Below are 25,722 nucleotides of genomic sequence, written 5' to 3'. Positions count from 1 at the left end.
AGAGATATAGTATCAATACACAGAACCTATCTATATATATATATATATGATATATAAAGATAGGTTCTGTGTATTGATACTATATCTCTCTAAATAACACTTCATAACTTATATGTATTAAATAACCAGGAGACACGACAACAGCAACAGATTCTGATAGAAATTATAATCTCAAGTCAAGTCCCCACAGTCAGTGATGGTCTGGGACGCCATGTCAGCTGCTGGTGTTGGTCCACTGGGTTTTATCAAGGCCAGGGTCAATGCAGCTACCAGGAGATTATGGAGCACTTCATGCTTCCATTTGCTGATAAGCTTTATGGAGATGAAGATTTCATTTTTCAGCACCACCTGGCAGCTGCTCACAGAGCCAAAACCACTGGTAAATGGTTTACTGACCATCACTGGGCTCAATTGGCCTGCCAACCTCCTGACCTGAACCCCATAGAGGATCTGTGGGATATTGTGTAGATAAAGTTAGAGACTCAAGACCCAACACCGTGGATGAGCTAAAGGCTAAACGCTATGGAAGCATCCTGGGCCTCCATGACACCTCAGCAGTGCCACAGGCTGATTGCCTCCATGCCGCATTGAAGCAGTCATTTCTGCTAAAGGATTCCCCACCAAGTATTGAGTGCATAACTGTACAGAATTATTTAAAGGTTGACTTTTTTTGTATTAAGAACACTTTTCATTGGTCAGATGAAATCTGCTAATTTTGTGAGATAGGAAATTTGGGTTTGATGAGCTTTATGCCAAAATCATCCATATTAAGACAATAAAAGACCAGAAATATTTCAGTTAGTGTGCAATGAATCTAAAATATATAAATGTTCAAGTTTTATCATTACATTATAGAAAAAATAATGAACTTTATCATAATATGCTAATATTTTGAGAAGGACCTGTATATATTGCTGTCACACTAGTGACTGATCTGAGAGCTGCTTATAGAGCCAGGTGAACAGGTGAATCTGATAAAGGCTGATTGGTTCTGGGGTAGTAAACAGTAATTGTGTAATTCAGGTAAAACAATTCAATAGATATAAACAAAGCGCAAAGAAAATTAACAGTCAAACTACAAGTTTAAGTTGTTTTCCTAATTTTTACTCAAACTGGATGAGGAAATAGGAATATGAATAGGAAAAAGGATAGGAGAGATATGATCTCTCTTTTTCATTTTCATCAGAACTCTGGCTGCAGCATTTTGGATCAGCTGAAGGCTTTTAACTACAGTTTGTGGACTTCCTGATAGTAAAGAATTACAATAGTCCAGCCTTGAAGTAACAAATGCATGGACTAGTTTCTCAGCATCACCCCTGGACAGGAGATTTCTAATTTTTGCAATATTCCTCAGATGAAAGAAGGAAATTCTAGAAACCTCTTTGATATGGGATTTAAATGACAGGTCCTGATCAAAAACAACACTGAGATTTTTTACTTTATTATCTGAAATCAGTTTAATCCCATCCAAATGAAGTGACTGATTAATCAGCTTCTTTTTCAGAGACTCTGGTCCAAAGACTATAACTTCTGTTTTGTCTGCATTCAGAAGCAGAAAGTTAAGAGTCATCCAGGTTTTTATGTCTTCAGACATGCCTGTAATCTATGTAATGGGTTAGCTTCATCTGGATTATAGACATATATAGCTGGGTATCATCAGCATAACAGTGAAAATTAATCCCATGCTGTCTAATAACTCTACTGATTGGGAGCATGTATAAAGTAAAGAGAATTGGTCCTAGCACTGATCCCTGTGGTACTCCACAGGTAACCTTTGAGCGTGTTGAAGATCTATCATTAACGTGAACTGAAATCTTTCAGATAGATGATTAAATTTAAGAAGTTAACTTTAACTTGTTTACCTGGAAAACTGCACTAAAAGCTCACCACAGGGACAATGCTTTTTTAAACTTAAATCATATTTAAAGCACAACAGAAGTGAAGCAAAGTGCGATTTATTTAGGGAAATATACAGTGAATATGGAGTAAAAAACTGGACAGTAAATGTATAACATCAAGACACCAACAGGTTTGGTTAAAAAATGCTAGAAAACACCATTCTCATTGTAACAGTGAGAGGTTAGAAGCCATTTTGTTTAGAGTAATGTGAATTCAACAACAGAAACAGTAAAATACGTTACAGCAAAAATACATTCAATTAGATTTTTATAGTGATAGGGAGAAATTTAAATTTTTTCCCCAATTAGTCTTTATCCAAACAGTTAGATCAGACTCTAATAACAAACTTCTGATTTACTGGAACTTCTTCCGTTAAACAGGTGTTGATAAATTTTGTATAAACAACCTAAACCTTTCACTGTGTTCCTGATCTACAAGGAAATCCCACCTAATTATACTGAACTGTGAAATACCAGAAATAGCGGGGTCGAGTATGGAGTCCATTTTGGCTTCTAGGTTTCTCATAAAATATTTTTAACAATGACACTTTTTTTTCCTTTATGATCCATACATTGTTTTTCCCGTATCGTTCAACATCATGGTGTTATGTAGACTTTCAACAATGCACCTTTGCAAGTGCTGCTGTGTTGGAAACATGGAATGATTGTGCTTTAAGGTCTAGATCATAAAAAGTAGTCCACTGTTAAGGCATCTGGTTTTCTATATGCAGGATTGTTCAAAAAGGGTTGGCCATGCAGGTTTAATAAAAAAAAAAGTCATAAATTGAGAAAATACACATAATTACACACTTAATTCAATTGTTCGTAGGTGCAAAACCTTAAGAAATGAAAGAACACCTTAACATACCAAAATGTGAATAGAGAATAACTTAAGTTCCCAAAAAAACTTGGCTTAAGAGTTTAAATTTGCTTAAGATTGGTAATGCAGATTTAAAAAAAAAAGTATTTATATATATATATACATAGAAGTTAATAAATCATATAGGTATATACACACACAAAAGTTGAGTAAGTGCAAATCCTCAAGAAATGAAAGAACACCTTTACTTAGCACAGACGTACTAAAACTTGAACTAAGAATGACTTTAGTCTCCATCAATGCTCAGATTTAGAGTTTAAACAAAGGTGATAAAAAGAAAAAGAAGAAAAAAGACAAATTAAAAGCATATTTCGTACTCATTGATATGCTTCTTTAACCTTAAACAAAGATTGAGGTTATGTATTAGAAATATGTGCATTTATGGTAACTGTTGCAACAAAATTGTTTCCATTTTATTTTTCATAATAATTGTAACTCTTTTCAGGTTCTGTTTATGAAATGTATTTTTCAGGGCCTTTTGTATGAATAATTAGGATTGCTAGGCGGTCTGGTTGGTTAATGGTAAAGTTATTACAAAGGCATAAACAAAAAACCTCATTTTAACATTAAAGTAATTATGATTGTGTGTTAATAAAGTTAAAACTGTGTCCCATACCAACACAGCTGACAAAATATAACAGTTTAAATATTTTCCTTCTAGCCTTTAGTGCTCAGCTTATTTAATAAGTTTCTCTTTTTCAGTTATTAAACCAAAAATATGTCTTTTTTTTTCTTGTATAATATCAGATTGTCCTCATTTAATCTAAATGCAGATTAGCATGCTTAGCAGAAACCAAGGGACTCGACTTTAAACTGAAATGCAATTTGCCGTCTACTCATTTTTAAATGTATGGTTTTGAGTTAAAACATGAAAAGAAATTAATCTCTTAAAAATGAGGGAATAATATCTTTATAGGGAATATAACTCTTGACAGGAACCTGTTATGTCCAAGGAATAACAAACATAAAAATAACATATAAAAACAAAGCAAAAGGTCAGCCTTAAAATAAAGCCTGACAGATGTGGTTAAACGGTGCAATAAATAATGCAAATAAAAGTTTATACAATTGGTCAACTGCTTAGTCTGCAGAAATCTGCGCTGATGATCCTGATGATCTTTTTTACATCATTTTTTGTTAAAGATGAGAAGTAATTCTGCTGGGAAGCTCGACATCACGGTTATACATTTCCTTTACATTTGAATCCAAAAACATTTTTTTTTAAGACATTATTTTGGAAGAAATGATACAGAAATCCCAGATAACTCCATCCAGGTGGGGCAGAGATCCTGCTTCTCAGCATTGTGCAATTATTCATTTTTCTTCAAGACTTACGTACATATTTCTCAATTACTGTGGGTAAGACGGTAGAAAAGGAACAAACAGAAGAAAAACACCAAAACAACAGGAAAGAAAGGCTGAAATGGTTTCAGGCCTGTTTTCGAAGCAGTTAGTCTTGTAGAACTTGGACTAACGACTGATTGGTCTAAGATGGAGCTCTAGACACAGAAAATAATGAAGTCCTGTAATGAAGCTGCCATCCAATCACTTCTTTGCTGAAATTGTTCTTCTTCTAATCCTGAGACGACTTCATATGAGGATCTCAACGACGTCGCTGTCTGCCTCTTGCTGGCCTGCTGGTGCCAAGGCCTGCTGCTGTGAATGGGACTGCATGGGGAACCTCCGCTCAAAGGTGCTGCTGTTAAATACTGGAACTTCTACAGAAAAAAAAGAACATAATACAAGTCAAAGGTTTAGAAATGATCACAGGAATCAGCAGATTTTATGTTGGGCCATGATCATGTGACTCAAGTTTTTTCTACTCATAAACACACAGATGTAATAAATCACAACTCTAATAGAAAAATGCAGCTTTTAATGTAATAATCCTGGAAATGGAACAAATGAAGGAGTGTTTTTTTTTTTATTTGTACTTCTAAGCTCCAAAACTATGAATAGGTGCACAACATGAATGTAAACTGGAGAGACTCGCACAGAGAAAAGCTCTACAATTTATTTATACAGGTAACATAATCATATTCTTCAACATATGATGGAAAATGACGGACATGATGTTAAATCTGCTGCCAATGCAAACCTTTTTCTTTCTTTTCTTTTTAAGTATTTCTGGGGGCGGGCGGTAAACAGCAGCTAGGTTAATACCGCGATCAAAGAAATCTTTTTCTGCAGGCCGGCGCCTCCCGGCGCTTCGCTGCCCCCCTCAGGACACTGGCTTCTGCATCATTTCCTGGGCATTATGCTGCCGTGCGTTATGCAGAAGTTAGGCTGTCGTTTGACATAAGTTCTGGACTCGTTATGAATGCTATTTATACGCCCAACACAAAAAAAAACTTAGAAAGTTCAGCGTACTTCAGTGTTTTAGGAGATTCTGGGACGTCAGGCAGACGCTGGATAAAACGGCAAGGTGTGACAGGGTCCTACATTTTTCAACATTGTTAAACCAAATTTATTCAGAGAAACAACATGATCAGTGGGAATGCAAAGAAAATCAACCTGAAAAAGTTTCCTGATTCATTTAGACCCAAGGAAAAGCTTATGTTGAGAAGCTTCTCTGCTGATGAAAATGTAAACCAACCTGCTAAGCGATCCGGGATGTAAACTGGGCTGGGGCTGGATAGGCGGGCAGGCAGCGTCATACTCTGCAGGACGGAAGGACTGGGCTTACTGCTCTCCTGGTTCTGACCCTTGTCCGTCTGCGTGCTGCTGTCCCTGCTGCCGCTCTTTGAGTGGCCTGCAGTCATGGGGGTGGTAGAAAGCACCGGGGAAGGGGACGATGAGATGGATTCTGTCCGTAGAGACTCTGTGCGACACTCAGAACCCAGTAAAACTCCTAAAAAACAAACAAATAAATAAATAAATAATACGTCTCACAAACTTTTCTATAAGACATTTTGTAGAAACAGATGCATATTCATTTTTCTGAGGCTTTTAAAGGAAAAGTCCTTTAAAAGCGAGATTTTGATGAAATGAAAGTAACTTCTGGTGATGATGCGTCATCAAATGACCTTGTAAAGCGTTTCATCACTATGAGTTACTTTCATTTCATAAAGTCTCCTGTGGTGCACGCATCACTGCTAGACATTGAATAAGCCTCCGTTTACAGACTCTACTCAGTTTAAACACCAGTAAATCACAAACCACAATTAGATCAGAGCTGTAATCTGCCACTTAATCTGTAGAGGTAAAACACTGGGAATTTCAGCTAGATCAAACAACCGGACATGAGTCAGGGTCATTGCTTATTGAACGCCCCACGTATGTATAGATGGGTAGGAAAAACCTTTGCAAAGTAACCGTTCACCTTTCTGTCCAGCAGAGGGAGCTAAATCACCTGAAATGGACACAGAAGAGGCTCCGGTTGGGGACAAGGCCTATATTTTTCAGACTAGCTTCTAAACTTCTGAAGCATCCAAAAGGTGCAGCCAGCCTTTGAGGGGAAATGATTTCCTCTCTGCTGTAAAAATGGAAATGAAGATTTGTTCCCACTCGTTAAGCCACTTTTGATGTCATATGTGAAACTTTGGGATTCACAATAAAAGCAATGAAAATATCTGCTACTCTTAGAGCAGGACTACTGATTAAAATCTCTGTAATCACTGCTGGTGGCAGTCCATGTCCCTATGTGTCATAACCCCACCCCATGCTGGTTCAGCTGGTGCTGAACTGGACAGCTCCTTCAGTGACAGACTGCTGCACCTTAAATGCACCAGGGAGCGTTATCACAGATCCTTCCTCCCAGCAGCTGGAAGACTCTAGAACCACCACTGTTCCCATCAACCTCAATCAGTTCTTCCATTCATGCTGATTTTTACACAGTTTCTCTCCCTAGTCACTTAAATAACATGTTGCTGGTTAAAATTTTGCACATCTCTGGTGTTGCTGCACATGTCACATATCCATTACAGTAAAATGTCCACAGCATATTGATTATTTATTCTTCAGGTGACTTTGCAGTATTTATATTTGTACAAACACTGTACAGTACAGTATTTTATTTTGCTTATTCTTTAACTCTGCCCGTTATTTGGTTATTTTAATACAATTCCTAAGGTCCACATTTGTGCGACCACATTTGCTGTAATGCTTTTCCTCAATTTCCCCATTGTGGCACAATAAAGGGATTTTCTATTCTATTCTTACAAATCTATGAAAGGGAATTAAAAGTTGTACATCTTTCAAGAGGCCGGGAAACAGGGTATAAGCATCATCCTCTGGTTCATGAGGACACACTGAAGATCCGCATGTCCTTTAGAACTTTCCAATTAGAAAGATAGATTGGTCCGGAGGGGTGTCCAACAACTGTTATATAACGATGCATTTACACCACTTAATCACCAACAGCACGGAAGGCAAATGAATTGTACTGTCCTAGTACACGCCATTATCCTAAATTAGATTCACCTGTTTGAGCTGCCTAAAGACACCTATCCTCCCTGTACAATCAGTAAGAATCCAACTAGTAACATGGCTGAGCTGTCCAAACACTAGAGCTGAAGGTGTAAACCTCCACAAGGCTGTAAAGGGCTACGGGGAAATTGCCAAGCAGCTTGGTGAAAAAAAGTCCCGTGTTGGAGCAATCATTAGAAAATGGAAGAAGCTAAACATCCCTCGGACACGAGCTCCATGCAAGATCTCACCTGGTGGGGTCTCAATGATCGCAAGAAAGGTGAGAAATCTGCTCAGAAGTACAAGGGAGGAGCTGCTCAATGACCTGAAACGAGGTTGGACCACCGTTTCCATGGTCACCGATGGTAATACACTAAGGCCATGTTCACACATCAGTCTTAAATGAAACCAAGTCCGATTTTTTTGCCAGTATGTGACCTGGATCTGATCTTTTCATGACAGTCTAAACAACTCAGATCCAATTTCATCCAATGCGCCACTTGGCTCTATGGTCCTGAATCTGATTTATCTGATCTTTTCAAATGGGACCTGTGTCTAAACGGCCAGGTCGCATCCATCCGACCTGAACGCCATTAAGGTCACTATTCTGCATCCTGCTACCCAGAAGTGGCAAGAAAAACAACAACCATGGCAGACAATGATGCAGAGAGTACTATTTATATTGAAAAGATTATGTTTTTAAGGTTGGAAAAGATTGCAAGATGCGCTCCGGCACTACCATGTTTACTTCCCTAAACAGAGCATGCATGCTTGTGACATCATTGTGTCCTCTACTGCACATGCAGGACACTTCAGTTGGATGAATGCAGTTCACACAGGAGATCACATACAGGTCGCATACATTTGGAAATATGATTGGCAACGCAAAAAAAAATTGGATTTCACAGAAAAATGGGAATTGAGCATCAAGGCCTGCAGTTTTAACGAAGCCTAAGACGTCATGATTTGAAATCATACATGACATGGAGGATTCCCAGCTTAAACCAGCACATCTCAAAGCCCATCTTTAGTATCATGTCAAGAACACCATCTGTGAGGCATGGGGGTGGTAGCATCATGCTTTGGAGGTGTTATTCTAAACATGGGACAGTACTTACTGTATTAAGGAGAGGATGACTGAGGCCATGTATTAGGAGATTTTGGGGAACAACTCCTTCCCTGAGTTAGAGCATTGAAGATGGTGGAGGCTGGGTCTTCCAGCATGACAATGACCCAAAGCGCAGCCAGGATTTAATGAAAACATATTTCATCCCATTGACATCCAGTTTCTACAGTATAACCAACCATTAGCTTATTATCCAGCTAAAATCTTATTCTTCTCTCCGTATTGCGGTTTTACAGCATAGCCCCATATTTGGAATCTGAACGTGTGCGTAAATCACAAAGACCTTTGCTATGGATAGAAAGCAATCTATACATTAGTAACTTTGCAGTTGCTTTCTGTATGGGCACCAAATTCTAAAGAATAATATAAAGATGATATAGTTACAGTTTATCGCGTTTCTTTTCCCTATTAAATGGAAAAGTAAAATTTGCCATAATAATCGAGCTGCGCACAATTATTATGGCAGCCTTGGCCAGAGTTAGCCTGGATGATGCTCCAGCATCCTGTCCTGCAGAAATCCCTCGTTCCACAGGGCCCCAGCTGCACCCCCATTTGAGGTTCCTCCATTTCCAACCTTCTTGGAGGAGCTTCAACGTGGTAAGGCGCATCCTAGGCGCTTCTTCTCCCGCCATGCTAGGGATTCGTGGCTAATGGCACAGCCCTCAGGACTACGGTCTGCACCACATACAACCAGTGGACGACTGCATTGCCTCTCTGTTTTTTCCCCAGATAACTTCTCCCACAGCCTGAACGTAGCTGTCAACATACGAGCTGCGTGTTGTGTGCGTGACTTTGTTTACATTTTATCTCGACCTGCGCGGAGGAGACATATCCACTTTGCCACTGGCAGTCAGCCAAGCAGGTATTATTAGACTTTAGTACGCTCATACATCAATTAAAATAATCCTAACAATATGAAAAAGATTTGCTGTTGCAGCCATTGTATGACATTTATATCCATTCTTGTGAAATGAGCATAAAGCTGAGATGTTACTTCGTAAAATTAATTGCATTTGCAATGAAATCTCAAATCAAATCGCAGAGGCTCTAAATTATAGTGCCATTACATTTACCAAGAATAAAAATGTTAATTTCTCATTCCAGCTCTTTAGGTTGAAATAAAGAGCTTAAGGTGGGTTTGTCGCTACACAGAAAGGTTGAAAGAGTTTTCACACAAAGTTTAAACTAAAATCATGCAATAATGGACTCCTTTCACGAAAGCTTTCAAAAACTGAAAGCCTGCGATGAAACATCTACTTGGGGTTAGTGCAAAAATCACAATCAGAATATTGGTGAAAAAGAATCACAATTTTTATTTTTGGAATTTTCCTTCGGGCCTACTTCCTAAAATGTTATGTTAGCACTATTGATGGCGCCTGGATGATCTAAAGGTCCCTTTAGAATATTTACGACGACTCTGGCATTAGTAATTATTATCATGATGTTATGTCATCTGATCTTTTGGTGTTTGTAAAGTGAAAAGGTCAAACTAATTTGGAATCAAATCTCCATGAAGAGCTCAGAGTTAAGTAACATCAGAGAAAATAAAGTTATATATATATTTCTGTATACCAAGGCTGCCCTTCCAGTTGCTGTCCTTGCGCTCCTCGGTGATCGGGGAGCTGCTCAGGCCAAGGTTGTGTGAAAGCAGTCCTGAACCACTTGGACCAGTGTTGGAGATGGACATCAGCGACTTAGAAGGCCGCATGGCCGATGGCGCTTCAGACTTAACGGGCTCCTTCCTGGAACGCTGATGAAGAACCTTTATCATGGCGTCTTTCTCAATGATCTGGGCATGGAGGTTCTTTATCCTGCATTTAAAGAGGAGAACAGGCTGTTTTACATCAGGATGATCTGAGGATAAACTGTGACAGCAGCGCCCAATAAAGAGACACTAATAAAACAATCAGCTCTAAATAGTTTTTTCAATAACAACCTTTTTTTATTCTGATGTGACAGTAACTAGACAGTTACTAGACAATTAGTTTAAATTTAGTTTGTGATGATTGAAAACCAGGGTCATATTTCACAAAAGATGAATTAAGAAAAGTGAAGCCAGACTCGACCTAATGTGATTAGTCTATGGCAGCTTCATCTGTTCTAAGCCTCAAACAATCGGATAAATCGATTATTGGAATAATCGTCAACTAATTTAGTAATCGATTAACTGGAATATAGAGACTGTAAAACGCGCCTTTAGCTGACAGAGCGACCGACATAGAGCAGGAATTATATCAAAATGGTTAAAAAAATACATAAACATTTTACATTTCAGAGGAAAAAAACATTTTGTCTGTCAATATTCTCTACCCAGAACTCCTAAAGGAGAAAAGTTTTATTTTCATCTGGTTTTATTTCAGACAAAGTCTTCTTTTAGGAACCTTTTGCTGTCTGATTATTAATCGAATTGCAAAATAATCCTTAGTAGCAGCCCTACTAATAACAGAAATATTGTGCCGTTGGTCACTTCATGGGCGCTCTTAGTGCAACGGTTCTGATTCCATTACACAGAAATGCATTGAATAAACAAACATAAAATCTTGTGAGCTGCATATCAACCTGCTCTCCATGTCCAAACAGCGACGATTGGCCATGAGGATTTCTTCCTCTTCCTTCTGAATTCGAGCCTCCACAGATGTTTCATAGCTGCTGCTTGGAGAGTGGTTGATTCCTGCCAAAGACGTGTCCCTTTATACAAAATAATGATAACAAGCAATTAGGTGAGCATCTAGTTAAACATCTTCAGTCCTTTTTAGAGTATAATGACGTTTTAAAAATACTTGAAAAAACATCCTTGGAAGAAATATCTAACATTTTTAATGTAAAAATGTTTCCAGAAGCTGCAGGCTGTGCTGAAGCAGTTTGAGATAAAGTGGCTGGTGGTCCACAGGGCGTCTATGATGCCCAAACAGCCGAGCGGCGTGAAGCAGGGGCCATTCTAGGATCAGAGGTTTATGGGTGCTGGGCACCCAGAGAGCTCTCTGGCCAAACATGACTCAGTTCACTGTTTTCTACATCAACATTTTGTACATTTTTGAAAATTGCTCAATGCCTTTTACCGATTACTCACTCCATTATTCACTAAGTCATCCTACATGAGGCTTTTGCCAAATACCCAACAAGCAAAACAGAGAGCAGTATTTGTTTCAGAAGAATATCCATCCATTTTCTGACACGCTTTATCCCAGTTGGGGTGGTGAGGGCTGCTGGTATCTATCTCCAGCTGTCTACGGGTGAGAGGCGGGGTCCACACTGGACAGAGAGGCGAGGTCCACCCTGGACAGAGAAGCGGGGTCCACCCTGGACAGAGAGGCGGGGTCCACCCTGGACAGAGAGGCGGGGTCCACCCTGGACAGAGAGGCGTGGTCCACACTGGACAGATCTCCAGTCCATCTCAGGGCAACACAGAGACGAAAAGGACAAACCAATCACACTCTAAGGAGAATCTAGAGAAGCCAATTAACCTAACAGTCCTGTTTTCAGACTGTAGGAGGAAGCTGGAGTACCCGGAGAGAACCCACACATGCTCAGTCAGAACATGAAAACTCCATGCAGAATGACCCTGGGACGGGAATCGAACCCGGAACCTTCTTGCTGAAAGGCAGCAGTGCTACCCGTTCATTTTTATTTGCCAAACTGAGTGAGCAGGAACTAGATCAGTTCTAACTGTTAAGGAACAGCAGTCTTAGCTCATAAAATAAAAAAGGCAGATTTTGAGATCCTTTGGCTTGATGGCTGCTCGCTCTGTCTCTTCTTCTTCTTCTCTTTCCCTGCTCCGCTGTCTCATCTGTTCTTCTCCTCATACAGTGAAAATAAGCAACAGTAAAGCATTTAGTTGATTAGGAAATTGTAATAGAGATGTCTGGCTTAGACACAAGTCCACTAGTATGTTAAGTGTATGGGTTCTTCTGGAGAACATTCCGTAAAAGTTCCAAAAAAAAAAAAGCAATCCACTGGACTTAGTTTCCTAGATTTGAAGACGTTTCTCCACCTCTCCAGGAAGCTTTCTCAATTCAAATGTCTGGATCCGCAGTGAGTTTGAGTCTTATATAGACAAAGCCTTGTATCGCTTGGAAACATGCAAATGGTAACCGATGAATGGGTCATTTGGTTCCATTGTTAGCCTGTAATATCTGAAACCTGTCAATTATGTCATCAAGTTTTTGGAAGCTGGAATCTGAGTCCACCACCTCTGTTTAAACTTGGTTTTTCTCTCTTAACATAGATGGCTTCCTTCACGCCCCTCTCAAACCACCTATTTTCTTTATCCAGAATGTGAACATTTTTGTCCTCGAAAGAATGTCCTTTGCCCACAAGGTTTAGATGTACCGCAGAGTCTTGTCCAGAGGAGGGCGCTCTTCTGTGTTGGGCCATGCGTCTCTGGAGAGGTTGTTTGGTTTCTCCAATATAAAGATCAGAGCATTCCTCGCTGCACTGAACAGCATATACCACTCCGCTCATATTCGGTCTGGGGGTTTTATCTTCTGGATGCACTAGTCTCTGTTTAAGGGTTTGGTTTGGAGGCTAGTGCATTGAATTGAGAAAGCTTCCTGGAGAGGTGGCGAAACGTCTTCAAATCTTGGAAACCAAGTCCAGTGGATTTTTTTAAACTTAAACAGAATGACTATGACCTGGATGACTGAGAATCTTCATCAGCATTCTGGAGAACATTAAAATATGGGGCGATAATTGAAACAAAATGTTTCTGATTTGGGCTACTCTTACTTCAATTTGGCTTTTTAATTTTTTTTTTGTTTGTTTTTACAAAAAATTTTTATTTCTTTGACGAGGCTGTCTGTAAAAAACACTCACACTCAGCCGGACTCATAATGTTAATGAGCATCCAGCCAGCATGTCACTTCTTAGCATCTTAGCATATGACAGCAGCCGCCTTCTGTCATTCCAGTTTAAACAGGACAGAGGANCCTTCTGTCATTCCAGTTTAAACAGGACAGAGGAGCAGGAGACTCCCTGCTGGACTCATGAAGGGTAGCCTGAGTTTAAGCTCAGCAAACACAACAACACTTTCATAGTTTTTTGTTTGTTTGCTTCTTTATTTTAAAAATCACATTCAATATAAAAACTAAGAATTTAGGGTTGCTTTGATTGAATTTAGGGTGTTGATCAGCACCCCCAACAAATGGGTTAAAAACACCCTTGGTGTGAAGGTCTATCCTGATTAACTGTTTCCATCCAAATTCTCAGACAGACTTTGGGCAAACCTTTCAAAAAGGGAAATTGTGAATCGAATGTCTTTTTTCCATCTGGCTTGAAGCTAATTAACCAGAAAATACAAAGCAAAACGTTAATGTTTATGGAAACATGTCTACTGAAGGATTTCTTATTCTTTTGTTCCTTTGAGCAGCTGTTTGAAGGCCTGCAGGCCCGGTCACACTGGTTACACACTGACTGCATATAGAGAGGCTCCGACTGCAAAGGACGAGCAGATCTGTGCAGATATTTATCTAATCTGTCTCTGGGATTTCCCACATTGGACTGATCATGAAAAGTTATAAAAAATAGATAAGAATAAAAAAACAACCAGTGCAGTTATAAAGCAAAGCCCACTTTATAAGTCTGTGCAGCATCTCCTAAATGATAGAGAATTTTTATAGCCCAATATAAACAATATAATGGGAACTATGTGTAAAGAAAAAAAAACACAGCAATAAAGGCTGTGAGACGGTTTCTATGCTGACTGAGGCAGAGAGGTGAATCTCAGAGAGAATCTGAGAAGTTTAGGTTTCTCTTTTTATCATAAAGAGGGGAGAGTGATGAGCTGCTCTTAGCTGCTCTGTCTGCTTCTCGTAGGATCACTAATTTATCTGTTTTCTGTCCTCCTGATCTCCTTTCATGGGGAAAGTTCTATTATTATTATCTTTTATCTTTATTGTTGTCATTGTCAGAAAGAACAACGAAATTTAAAAAAAAAGTGCCATCGATCGATCAGTGCATATGCTTAAAAACAAAGATCACTGTCACCACCATTTACACATAATATAAGAAATAAATAACAATAGCTGATAAAAACACTAATAAGAATCGTACATTCTCACACACATCATCCATGATGATTAATGGTTATTTTTGGTTGCATTTAGTTTTGTTATAAAATATAGTTTTCTATTTTTTTTATGTTCCATTGATTGTTTTTGCACGAGTTTGTCCCGCCTGCAATATATGTGCCGTTTAACAGAAGTTATTTTTTATTTTCTCCCTAAGCTCCTGTGTTTTACTGTGTAAGCGCGTCTCTCTTCCTGTCAGACCCATGGAACTGCTACTGAATTGCAGCGTAGTCCCAGTATAACAGACTCTTGCAGAACATTGTGTTGGGAGTGATCATCCCCACCGACTTTCAAAGAGTGCTAAACACCACAACCTTGTCCGACACGATTTTGTGTCAGATCGTACACAAATTCGGATTTGCTGAGTTCAGGGCTTGACGGCTATATCATAGATTTGGTACAGAGAAAAAAAAAAGCTCCTAACAGTCCATTTTAAGTCAGAAGGTCACTTTTTGGCATCGTTGTTGTAAATTAATTTTTTTTTCTCTCTGACTTTGCTTTAGAACAGGAACAGGAATGTTTTTCACTAAAGGGTCTGGTTGTGGCAGCATGGCATCTTTCCATGACCATAGATTTGACTCTATTCTTTATGTAGATCACTGGAGTTCAACCAGTTCAACCACATCCAGGAATTCAGGACAACATATGGTGGCTGTGATCTAATTCCTCTACAGCGCCTCCTAGAAGCTTAACAATGATCATTCCCAGATAGAAGGGCGTCATGAATAGATGCATGGAAGAACCTCACCTCTGCGTAGCAACAGATGCTGCAGCATCCAGAGCAAACTGCCTCATCACACTTTCCTCCAAATACTTTTGCTCCCACTTGGTCATGTCCGCCTCCAGAGCCAGAATGCGCTCCTCCTTCTCCCTTAGATGTTCCATTAGGGCTGCAGCGTTGTACTCTGATGTCCCCAAAGCGCTGTTCTGTGAGCTTCCTTGACGCTGAGGTTCACATATGACAGACAAGACAGAGAGTCCTATAAAGGCTGACTGATAGACGTAGCATACAAACAAACAAGATGACATAAATAAAACGTTTCAACAGTGTTTGAGTCAGGTAGATTACAAACATTTTAAACTGCTTTTAAAACATCATCAGGGGTCATTTATCATTTCATGCTCTATAATCAGAGCTGTGCTGTTATATTAGTTTTTTTTGTTATAGTAGTGAATATGGCAGAGCATTACCGTATTTTCCAGACTAAGAGCGCACCTCACTATATGCAGAAACCCAATTCTGTGCATCAGTTCACGTTCCAGTTTCTAGTGAACAGTGAACTGAACTGATGAGTTTTGAAGTAATGAACGGAATGAGAGCGGCGTTCACTCTGAGAAGAACGAGCGACAGACACAGCTCACGTTGGCGTTCAATTAATAACGACACATTTCATTAGATAACTTCAAGTTTTATGGCACTTATTACAGTAAACAGCCTGACAGTACTAGTCTGCTCCATTCAGACTCATCTGCATCTGCAGGGTAACAGAGAGCTGGGTGGAGTTTGATGATCTAACAAAGGAAGACTGGGACAGAAGGAAACTCCTGTTTTTGTGCAAACTATGCACCTTTGATTTCAGCCCCCTGGCATACCTTCGTTTTGGCCGCATGGTTCAAAGCATTGGAAAAAAGCTGCGGCTTATAGTCCAGAAAATACGGCAAATATTAATTTACGCATAAAGAGGAAACCGTGAAAATCTGTAGCCAGAACTTTTTATCGGCTCATCCCATGGCAGCAAAGCTCAGTGACTTCTGTTTCAAGCTTAAATACAGGAGTTAAAAATAAAACCATTTTTAGCCATAACCAGAAGAGATGCAGCATAAATCAGCAACAGAATCAAACCAATGTTAGTCCTTTCTAGAGAGCTTAAACGTTGGTCCCATGTTTAAGCTGGGACTCCTCTGCCTCCCAGTAAGGAGATCGGCTTAGACCTGAAGGTGAAGATGCGAGTGTAGACTTCCTGGTAAATCTCGTTCTAATGTAAAATATGACAGATTATTGGATTAAAGACATTTCTAGTATACTAGATGCTATTACACAGAACATTTTTTTAAGAATTTGGAAACAGTTTCTCTTTATTTCCTAAAGATATGGGAGGAGGAGAGGAGAGAATGGATACTTCAGCTGAATTAAATAATCCGTTCCCCTCCATAACATGGGAAGAAATTAATTTACCTGCAAGTCTTTAACTGTGTTTATTCCTCTCTTCATCAACAACAAACTCTGTGGATTTGGTCTCATTTGATCATTATTTGCCAGAGTTATGAGAGGAGAATCAAATATTTTAGCCACCTGATATAATCCATTCCGCCATAATGTGGGAAAAAATAAAAAAATCCTGTTTTATTTTTATATTATGTTTGAAACATTTATTATTTTATATTTTGAAATCCAAAATAGTTAAAATAAATCAGACTTTTGGTTTGATGACATATATGAAATATATTTTCAATTCTCAGTTCTAAAAGTGTGGAGTAGCATTGCACCAGACATTTTGAGTGGAGAAATCTTTCTGGATGGAAAGAGAAGCTGAAATATCCATTCTCTCCTCTCCTCCTCCCATATCTGTGGGAAATAAAGAGCAACTGTTTCCAATTTCTCAAAAATAGTTTATGTGATATCATATCTTATACTAGAAATGTCTTTAATCCAGTAATCTGTCATGTTTTACATTAGAACAGGATTTAGCAGAAAGTCTACAGTCTCATCTTTTCAGGAACTCTTAACTTTTGTGTCCTGCTATCAGCCAGTTTCCATCCTCTTACATCACCAATGAGAAAATATAAATACACCCTACGAGTTGGAAAACTGTGTTTGGTGACTGACTTTTATTTCTGTCAGGCTCAAGTGATAAAACACTGATTCTCTTGGTGTTTAAAAAAAAACAACACAAAACAGCGTGAAAAGACCTTGTCTATTTATTTTTTACAATTTTGTAAACAAAAGCTGCTGAACTGGATCTTACAACCTTGATATGAACAAATTATCTATTTTTACCGAGAAATCAGAAGCGCTTTGAAAATGATCGGATCCGGGAACAGAATTTTGCACAAGATCTCAACAAACAACGTCTTAAAATCAGTCAAAGCTTCATAAACCTGTGACATCAGTCTGTTTAGCAACAGCTGCTGCTGCTGCAGCTTCCTGCCTTTGGAAAAAGCTTCTGATATCCATTCATATCCGCCGCTGACCTATCCGATTAAAATTTGCAGCGGAGGCGCTGACTCCTAAAAGCTGGCAGTGATGAGAGGGAAACATTTCTTTTTCTGTGTGGTAATGCTACAGGCTGCTTTCCTGCATGCTGCCACTCCCTGGTGAATTCCAGTACTGCACATTTTACCCAGATCAGCTCAGAAGCGAGATCCGGGGATCTTGGGGAAACATCCGGGGCTGCAGCCCCAAGCAGCCGCCCCCTAGATCCGCCACTGGCTGGACCAATACAGTAGGATGGATTTATTATCATTTGCATCCAGCTGCTGTTTGACTCTCAATGAGCGCTAAACGCCATGACTTCGTCCGACATCCTTTTCTGTCAGATCAGACTCAAAATCAGATTTCTTGTCTTCTGGCCTTTAGCAGACAATTTTATAAGATTCCTGAAACCAGTAAACCACTGGATAGGCTCCTGCCCTGAGAACAGAGGCTCATTATCTAAAGGCTGTGGAAGTTCTTCTGTATTAAGCTTAGAAAACTGGCCAATTTTGATCTGATAATCTGATGGGTTATCAATGAATGCATGTAATCCCTGAATGATGATCAATCGGACACGTATTGCACTACCTGCTGCAGACGTAGAGACTCCAGCTCTCTCTCCAGTCTGGTACGAAGGCGATGTTCCAGCTGTTCTCTCTTCTCACACGCTGCCTGAAGCTGAGCCAGAGCCTGTTGCATCCTCTCCACTTTCTCCACATAAACTTGCTTCTTTTTAAGCTGCACACATAAAAACACACACATTGCTTTTACTGTCAATGACACGTCTAACATATCTGTGAAGATCCTCGGTCATCCAGATCATTGTCAAGCTTGAAAAGGTGAGTTTAGGCAGCTGGACATGAATTAAGGCTTCTGTCATAACTTGCCGGTATATCCAGCGCCTGCCCGACGTCCCAGAATCTCCTAAAACGCGGGCGTACGCTGAACTTTCTATGGATTTTTTCACGTTTTGATGTATACAGAGCATACGTAACGCATTATGAAGCATCAGTTAAAGCTGCTCCCCTCAGGAGCAGCCATGCGCCCGGCCTGCATAAAAATATGTCTTTGATCGCGGTATTAACCCAGCAGATTGAGCGTCATGTCTGCTAGGAAGTGTGTTGGTGGTGGGCGTGAACGCAGGGAGGATCCATCACCCTCACCTTCAGGCTCACCCTATGATGGGGATGAAGTCTGGAGGAGAACTGACGGTTTCCTCCTGTGAACCCCCTTTATACCAAAACGCTGCCAATACGCCATTATACAGTAGCTGGAAGTTAGAAAGACGTTCAGCGCTCGTCTGGAACACGTCAGATACCTTGATATGCTTGGAGAGAAGTTCTGGATAAGTTACGGAGAAGTTATGCACAAGTTACTCAGAGGTTTAGGATCAGCTAGATGCCACGACGGATGAGGAACTGACACTGAATGGATGTCAACCATCAGATAGCTGACCTGGAACTGATGGCGCACGGATGGCAGACGCTGGCATACGACGGGAAATACTCGCCGTATGCCAGCGTGTTCTAGCGTACATTAGCGTACCCATAACTTATCCAACATAACCCAGCGTTTGCCAGATTTTTTGTACTTATATATTGTCACGGTGGAACAGGGCCTTTATCCAGTAGACGTTTCTTCTCTCATCCAAGAGGCTTCTTCTGTTCTAACTAGTGGTGGAGGACACTGACATTAATATACTGCAGGTCGAGCACAGATTCAGGGGGAAGAGAGGCAAAACATCTGCTAGAAAACTCAGAGTCCAGTTGCCCAAACCTTGTAACTTCTAATGCTTTAGTCCCATCGCCATAGTAAAATAAAATGCTGACTATTGTATCCACAGTGGAAACGTATCTTTAAAAAGTATTAACATTCACCTCATTTTAGGAAATCCTCGCCTATTTTGCATACCCAAATGGAGAAGCAGATAACTTAGGAACTGTAAGCCCAAATTATGTGTGATACCTTATTTGAAAGCTAGCACCTTCTAGTTTCTGAATATATACATGAAAATTGGGTGAGTAAAACACAACCCAAGCTGCATCAGTTCAAACATGACTCAAAGTTGGGTTTATTTATTCTCAAACAGCAGTAATAAAGGCAGCTCGCTTGTTGTGGCTGCTTTGTCATGTTTACATTTTGCCATGCTGCTATATCTGTGTTAATTGTGCTTTGGTGCTCGCCGTGTCCATAAAATGAACTTTGTGGTTGAATCGTGGAGAATCGAAGCTTTCCAACGATGTCTACCATGTCTGTATTGGTAAACATTTTAACGTTGTTATTTTCATGCATTCTGAGTTATTAGTTTTAAACGTTATAAACTGCTTGGTTTCGAGAAGTTAAGAAATACATTTACCTCCAACTTGTTCACATCTTGCTACTTTAAAAACAGCAAAGCTTCTTGTTTCTTAGGATTTCTTATGGTAGGATTTTATTACATTTGTGTTTCTCTATTATTTTACATGTTGCCTGTCGTTTTATTTCTATGTCCAACCGGTTGTTTTGTGGCATTAGGTCCAACCTGATAGTGTAGTTTGTCAAATCTAGCTTTTCTTTCCACCTGCTCCACTTATATCACATCCAGTTCCTTCCTAATTTCTTTCTTTCTCCGTCTTCCACTCTTCCAGCTCTGCCGTCTAATCCTGCACCTCTTCCAGGTCCGGTTGTGTTTTCTTTACTTCCATGTCGTTTTATGCCAATTTGCAAAACTGTGGGTTTTAAGAGTTCCTCCTTCTCTTCCTTTTTTTAAAGCCCCAAATTTTTGGTCGTAGCATTTTCTTATGATTCATCGTTTAACTCATCTTTTGAGAGGACGCTTGCCCTTTGACCGACATGTGAGTTCATCCAGGGTTCTGTGCAGTGGTTTTGCTAAACATTTGTTATTATACAGAAATTAGGCAAATATGTCACATTCAATCTGAGAAATGTTCCTGTTTGAGGACCTCGAGTCAACGCTAGGAAATTGGGAATCATGTAATAACATGTAATAACCTCAGCTGGACATCAGATATCTGATCAGTACCACTGGTTGAATCTCACTTCTTCAACAAATTAGCAACAAACTTAATACATAAATCTCTAATATTAGGAAACAACAACTTAAGATGCTTATATTTGTGTTTCTCCTACCTCCTCCTCAAGCTTAACCACTTTAGCCTGAGCATTGTTCAGGGCTTGATCTCTGATCTCAATGTGCCTCCTTTGGTCGTCTGCAGTTGAGCGAACAGCATTCAGCTCCATCTCCAGTTTCTCTTTCTCCCGCATAATTTCTTTATCTGAAACACGATGAAACATAAAAGACCTGTAATTATTTATGGTCATAGTTGAGACACAGCAGCCTGCCGTTACCAGGAGGTTCATCTAAAACTGTTCTAAATATAAAGCACTACATTTCTTGTGCAAAAGGAAATGTATAAGGGCAAGCAGGGGGTTCTGGATAATCTGCAAAGATTGATCCCTCAATGGATCAAAGGTTTAAAGGTTTGGGCCTCCATATTAAAACGGGGCCCTCTGGGGGAGCAGGGCTGCTGTGAAAGAAAGGAGAGAATAAAAATAACAGAAAAATAATAACAAGGAAAATCATTAAAAAATGACTTCAATGCAGGTTTTTAGAAAAGTATCTGAAAGTGTTAAAAATTAAGCTTAAACTCAGCAACACAACATCCCACTGAGCTGAAAGATTGTAAACTAAAAACAAACCCTTGAGTAGAGCAGAACCCCACCAAGCTGCTTGTTTTCCTTCCTCCTGTGGAAACTATTCCTTTATTGGCCCCACAGGCTTTACTCTTTGGGGCCAATTTCTCAGAAATAAGCTAGATTTTCCAAACTTGACCAGTGACTGGTCCCCATGAGGTAAGAATACTTCTTGTGGTGCGTTTAAGGTTAGAACTGATGTGTGAATTGAGATATGGTTAGGCCGAATAGTTGGATGGAGAGAGCGTATCTCTCTCACCTCTTTATGAAAGAAAGAAAAACTTGGATAAACTTCCTAGACTCTCTGAGAGTCACCTCTCAGTCACCATAGAAACCGTCCCACGCCATTTACTGCTGTGTTTTCCTTTTCTTTAGACGTAGATCTTATTATGTTTTTAATAGATGATCATTCTCTATCTGCTCTGGTTTGCTGCACAGACTCGTTAAGTGGGGCTTTCCTTAACAGCTGCAGTGGTTGTTTATTTTTTATTTTTTTTCTTAAATTTTCATAAACTGTCCAGTCAAATAAGTTTTTTTATTGTGTGGCACAGAGACAAAAGGGGAAAAAATCTGCATAGATCTGCCCACCCTGCCTAGTTGGAGCCTCTTTATACGCAGTCAGTGTGACGCGGAAAAAAATCGGATCTGAGATTAAAAAGTCCTACGAAACCCGTGTCTTCAGGCCTTAACTCTAACCCACCCCAAGGACTGTAACTCAGCTCAGGTTTTCCCTGCTGGCAGAAAACCTGTTTAAACCCAGAGACCAATGGGTTTTTAATAGCACGGGTCAAACAACGATCGGCATGCTGAGGGCACACCAGAGCCAGACTGACCCGCTAAATTACGTGATACGATTGAACGCAACTAACAAGCAGAATCAACTCTGCTTACATTGGATAAACATGGAGCAGCTCTGGTGGGAGGGATTCAGACAGATAATAGAGAGAAACAATAAAGCACACTGAATACGCCCTTCATCCATTCCATGTTGCTCTCCATTGTTTACTTTCCTGATTTCTGTGGCTCTGGTGACATCGCTAACCCAGCGTGATGATGTCACCAGACACGCATACTGTGGGGTTGACAGAGGCCATGCAGCTACCGACGAGGGGTTAGAGCAGCTTTTTATGCCCGTGGGAAAGGAGCCAAATGCTAACTGTTAGCAGGTTGACCCACATTAACCCGCTAGCATCCTTAGCTAACGTTAACCCGTTATTTCAAAGGGAAAGAGGCTATAGAGAGTCAGGGGTCCCCACAAGTACCAATAAGTCTACAATGTAGCATATTTCTGAGAAATTATTCCTACAGGGTAATAAAAATATGGCCACTTTTCCTCATCGTGCTATAAAGGAGAGAAATTTGCTTAGTGTGACACTCTTGTATTTGTTACATTGCGGGGGACATTTTCTGGAAAACTAGCACTGGACCAAATGGCCTTCATGGGGCCCGATGTCGGGACCCCATTCTGGGAATTGCTGTTATAGGGTAAGCATCACAGTTGGGCTGTAGAATCATAAAAAAAGAAATGAATGGAAAGGCCCTGCAAACAGAGACGTATTGTGTGTGTGTGTTTCACTCACTCTGAGCAACCAACTGGGAGATGGTTTTGCGATTGTCCTCAGAGCTGTCACACTCCTTAGAGGCCAGCTGTTTGTTGGCCGTCTCCATGCGCTCTTCAAAACAGCACAATAAAACAAAAGCATCATCACATCTAGAAAGGACTGATCTGATTAAAAAGTGGGTCCAATCAATTAGCAGCTTAGTTTAGACGTCATCTCTGTTACTCTGTATAGGTGTTAAAAACAGATTTTTCCAATTAAATCTACAGATGCTAAAATATTTACGCTAAAAGTGTACTTTTATCTCTGGATCTATACAGAGGTGTAGCCAGAGATTGTTAATAGGGATGGCCAGGCAATAACCACTGCGCTATAACCAGGGGATAGGCACCAGAACCACAGGGTCAATCTACGATGTTCCAACAGGAACCAGCACAACATCCATATTTTCTAAATAAAGGCTAACTATACTTTCCTACAGTCTTTGCTAACAAATAGATGCATATATTTAACATCCATGCTGTTTAAATTAAAGGCGTAGTGAACAATTTCTGAGGCAAAGCTGAAATAACAGCACATCTCATTGATAGCAGTGGCTCACTCCTTTGGATTAGATGCCCTTAAAGGAATAGTACACCCAAAACATGTTATCCAAGTGTCCTGAGTGGGTAGCATCCAGAATTTACTCGAAAGGAAGTCATTTAGAATGTTTTTAGAGCATAAACAGTAGTGTATAGGATTTCCTGAAAGCGCGCGCCTGCGCGTTCACTACGCTACGGAAGCCGGCAGACCAAACCAGATGAAAGTGCGCATTCAGCTCGGCAAAGAACTCATGCTCTTCCTCAACACTGAAGTCCTCAGACATTTTTCTTTCGTTGTTTCTTTCTTTGCACAGGTAAACAGCACATTTCTTCTTCTACGCTTGCATTATCGGCAGAGCAGACGCTGAATGCTTACTTTTATCTAGTTTGGTCTGCCGAGGTTTCCGTAGACTCGTGAACGCGCTTTCAGGAAATCCTATACACTACTGTTTATGCTCTAAAAAACATTCTAAATGACTTTGTTTCGAGTAAATTCTGGATGCTACCCACTCAGGACACTTGGAATACATTGGACGAGCAGTATGGAGGAATATTGAAACGTTTTTGTGGACTTTTATGGACCTTTCTGTCTCGGGCGCCATAGACCTCCATTATTTGAATGTCAGCAGACAGCAAGAAGCCTCCCAGATCTCCAGATGCATTTGAGATATCAAAAAAGTACTCCAGAGTGTTGTTCAGCATGGGGGTGAGTAGAAAATGAAGGCTAATCATGTTTTGGGTGTACTATTCCTTTAAAAACAGAAAGTGGTCTAATCTGCAAAGGCACATCTTCCACCATTTAACTAGTGAATGAAAATTCTCACATGGTTTGGTTTTAAAATGCGACTGTGTTTAGGCAGGTTTATGATGGAAACATCCTCACCTATAAATATCCAGGTTTTGCTATCGATATTAGAGACTTAGATTTATTTAGTTTTTTCGTATACACGAGCGTAAAAAAAAAAGAAATTTCGTTTAAAACAGTTCTAGACAATTTCCTTTTTTAAAGTGCAGCCTTGAAAACAGTAATAGACATATAAAAAAATAGTAATGTAAACATATGACTGCATATTTACAGTTCTTACATGTTTTTTTATATATATATATAAATAAAATAACCAATTTTACACAGCATTCAGTCTAATATATGAACTTTACCAGATTTTCCTGTACTTAATGACACCCGGTACCTAGACTGGCATCCATGTGTTTGGATTTTAAAATCCTTCTCCCAGCTCTCACCTCGCAGGTCTCTGTTGAAGTCATGCAGTCGGCGAACCTGCAGCTCCAACTTGTTCCTCATGGTTTTCTCCAAGGCTTCCCTCTTAGAGGACGACTTGGCCAGATTTTCATAGGCCTCTGACACCAGCTGTATCTCTGTTTCCAACTATAAACAAGCAAAACACTCAGTATATGATTCATTTAATGCTATATACTCACATTATACCAGTTATCAAACACATGTGGTAAATATTCTATACATGAATTCTTCTTTATTTAACTTAAGTGAAACAAAGTACTGCAAGCAGAGTGGGCAACAGAAGCAAAAGCAACCTCTCATCCAGTTTGTGTGCTGGGCATTAATGTGTTCAATCAACGGCTTTCTATGAATGTGTTCATATTTTTAGTGAATGTTGAACTGTTTTGAAGTAATGATTGTGAACAAGAGCGACGTTCACTCTGAGAACAATGAGCGACACACAGCTCACGTTGGCGTTCAATTGATAGCGACACATTTCATTAGAAAACTTCAAGTTTTATGGCATTTATTACAGTAAACAGCCTGACAGAGCAGCATGTCTGCTGCTAGTACTAATCTGCTGCATTCAGACTCATCTGCATCTGCAGGGTTTTTCTGATGGCAGAGTTTGATCAACTATCAATGGAAGACTGGGACAGAAAAAAACACTGGAAATAAAAAAACAAGTCTGTACATCAGCAACGTCCACTTCAAATTTAAACCCACACATGGAGTTAAAGCATCTGAGCTATCTTAGGAAATATCTGCTACTGAATGAAGAACGTTCCAGATCCAGATCTTTCCAGCAGAACCTGAATGTTCCTGAACTTCCGTGTAATTTGGCTAAATAAAGGCTTCCCTGCACATCCAGTCAGCTTGACTGGATCCAGGATTTTCCATTTCAGGAGATTCAAAGATGCCTTGAGGCGCTTCTGACCTTAATGTGGACAAGCATCAAAAATGAAGCAGCAGATGCTTTTTTGCTGCTCAAAGCGCGCGTGGTGTGAACGTAGCATTAATCATATTTATGTACTTTAACACGATTTGGCCATGTTAGCGTGGTGGGACATAAAACAGTTA

The 25,722-nt window shown here is 39.8% G+C and overlaps 1 protein-coding gene across 3 annotated transcripts in view; it reads right to left on the bottom strand.

The window, feature by feature from the left end:
* Positions 1 to 3,311: 3,311 nt before the first annotated feature.
* The window catches only part of LOC107089879 (angiomotin-like), a 41,509-nt gene continuing 19,098 nt past the window's right edge, over positions 3,312 to 25,722 (bottom strand). For 2 of the 3 annotated variants that reach the window (XM_015382906.1, XM_015382905.1), the window contains exons 5-13: positions 24,645 to 24,789; positions 22,843 to 22,935; positions 20,699 to 20,844; positions 18,158 to 18,307; positions 15,125 to 15,321; positions 10,871 to 10,999; positions 9,884 to 10,122; positions 5,375 to 5,629; positions 3,312 to 4,496 (exon numbers count right to left, since the gene is read on the bottom strand). In XM_015382906.1, coding sequence (XP_015238392.1) covers positions 4,369 to 4,496; positions 5,375 to 5,629; positions 9,884 to 10,122; positions 10,871 to 10,999; positions 15,125 to 15,321; positions 18,158 to 18,307; positions 20,699 to 20,844; positions 22,843 to 22,935; positions 24,645 to 24,789 — 1,482 coding nt within the window. In that variant the 3' untranslated portion in view covers positions 3,312 to 4,368. The remainder of the gene's footprint in view (positions 4,497 to 5,374; positions 5,630 to 9,883; positions 10,123 to 10,870; positions 11,000 to 15,124; positions 15,322 to 18,157; positions 18,308 to 20,698; positions 20,845 to 22,842; positions 22,936 to 24,644; positions 24,790 to 25,722) is intronic. The other variant, XM_015382904.1, reaches the window with a different exon arrangement.

The sequence above is a fragment of the Cyprinodon variegatus genome, unplaced genomic scaffold, assembly GCF_000732505.1.
Source record: "Cyprinodon variegatus isolate N-32 unplaced genomic scaffold, C_variegatus-1.0 Scaffold269, whole genome shotgun sequence".
NCBI classification, from domain to species: domain Eukaryota; kingdom Metazoa; phylum Chordata; class Actinopteri; order Cyprinodontiformes; family Cyprinodontidae; genus Cyprinodon; species Cyprinodon variegatus.
The sequence above is the reverse complement of the archived record's forward strand: the minus strand, read 5'-3'. Positions and strand labels throughout refer to the sequence as shown.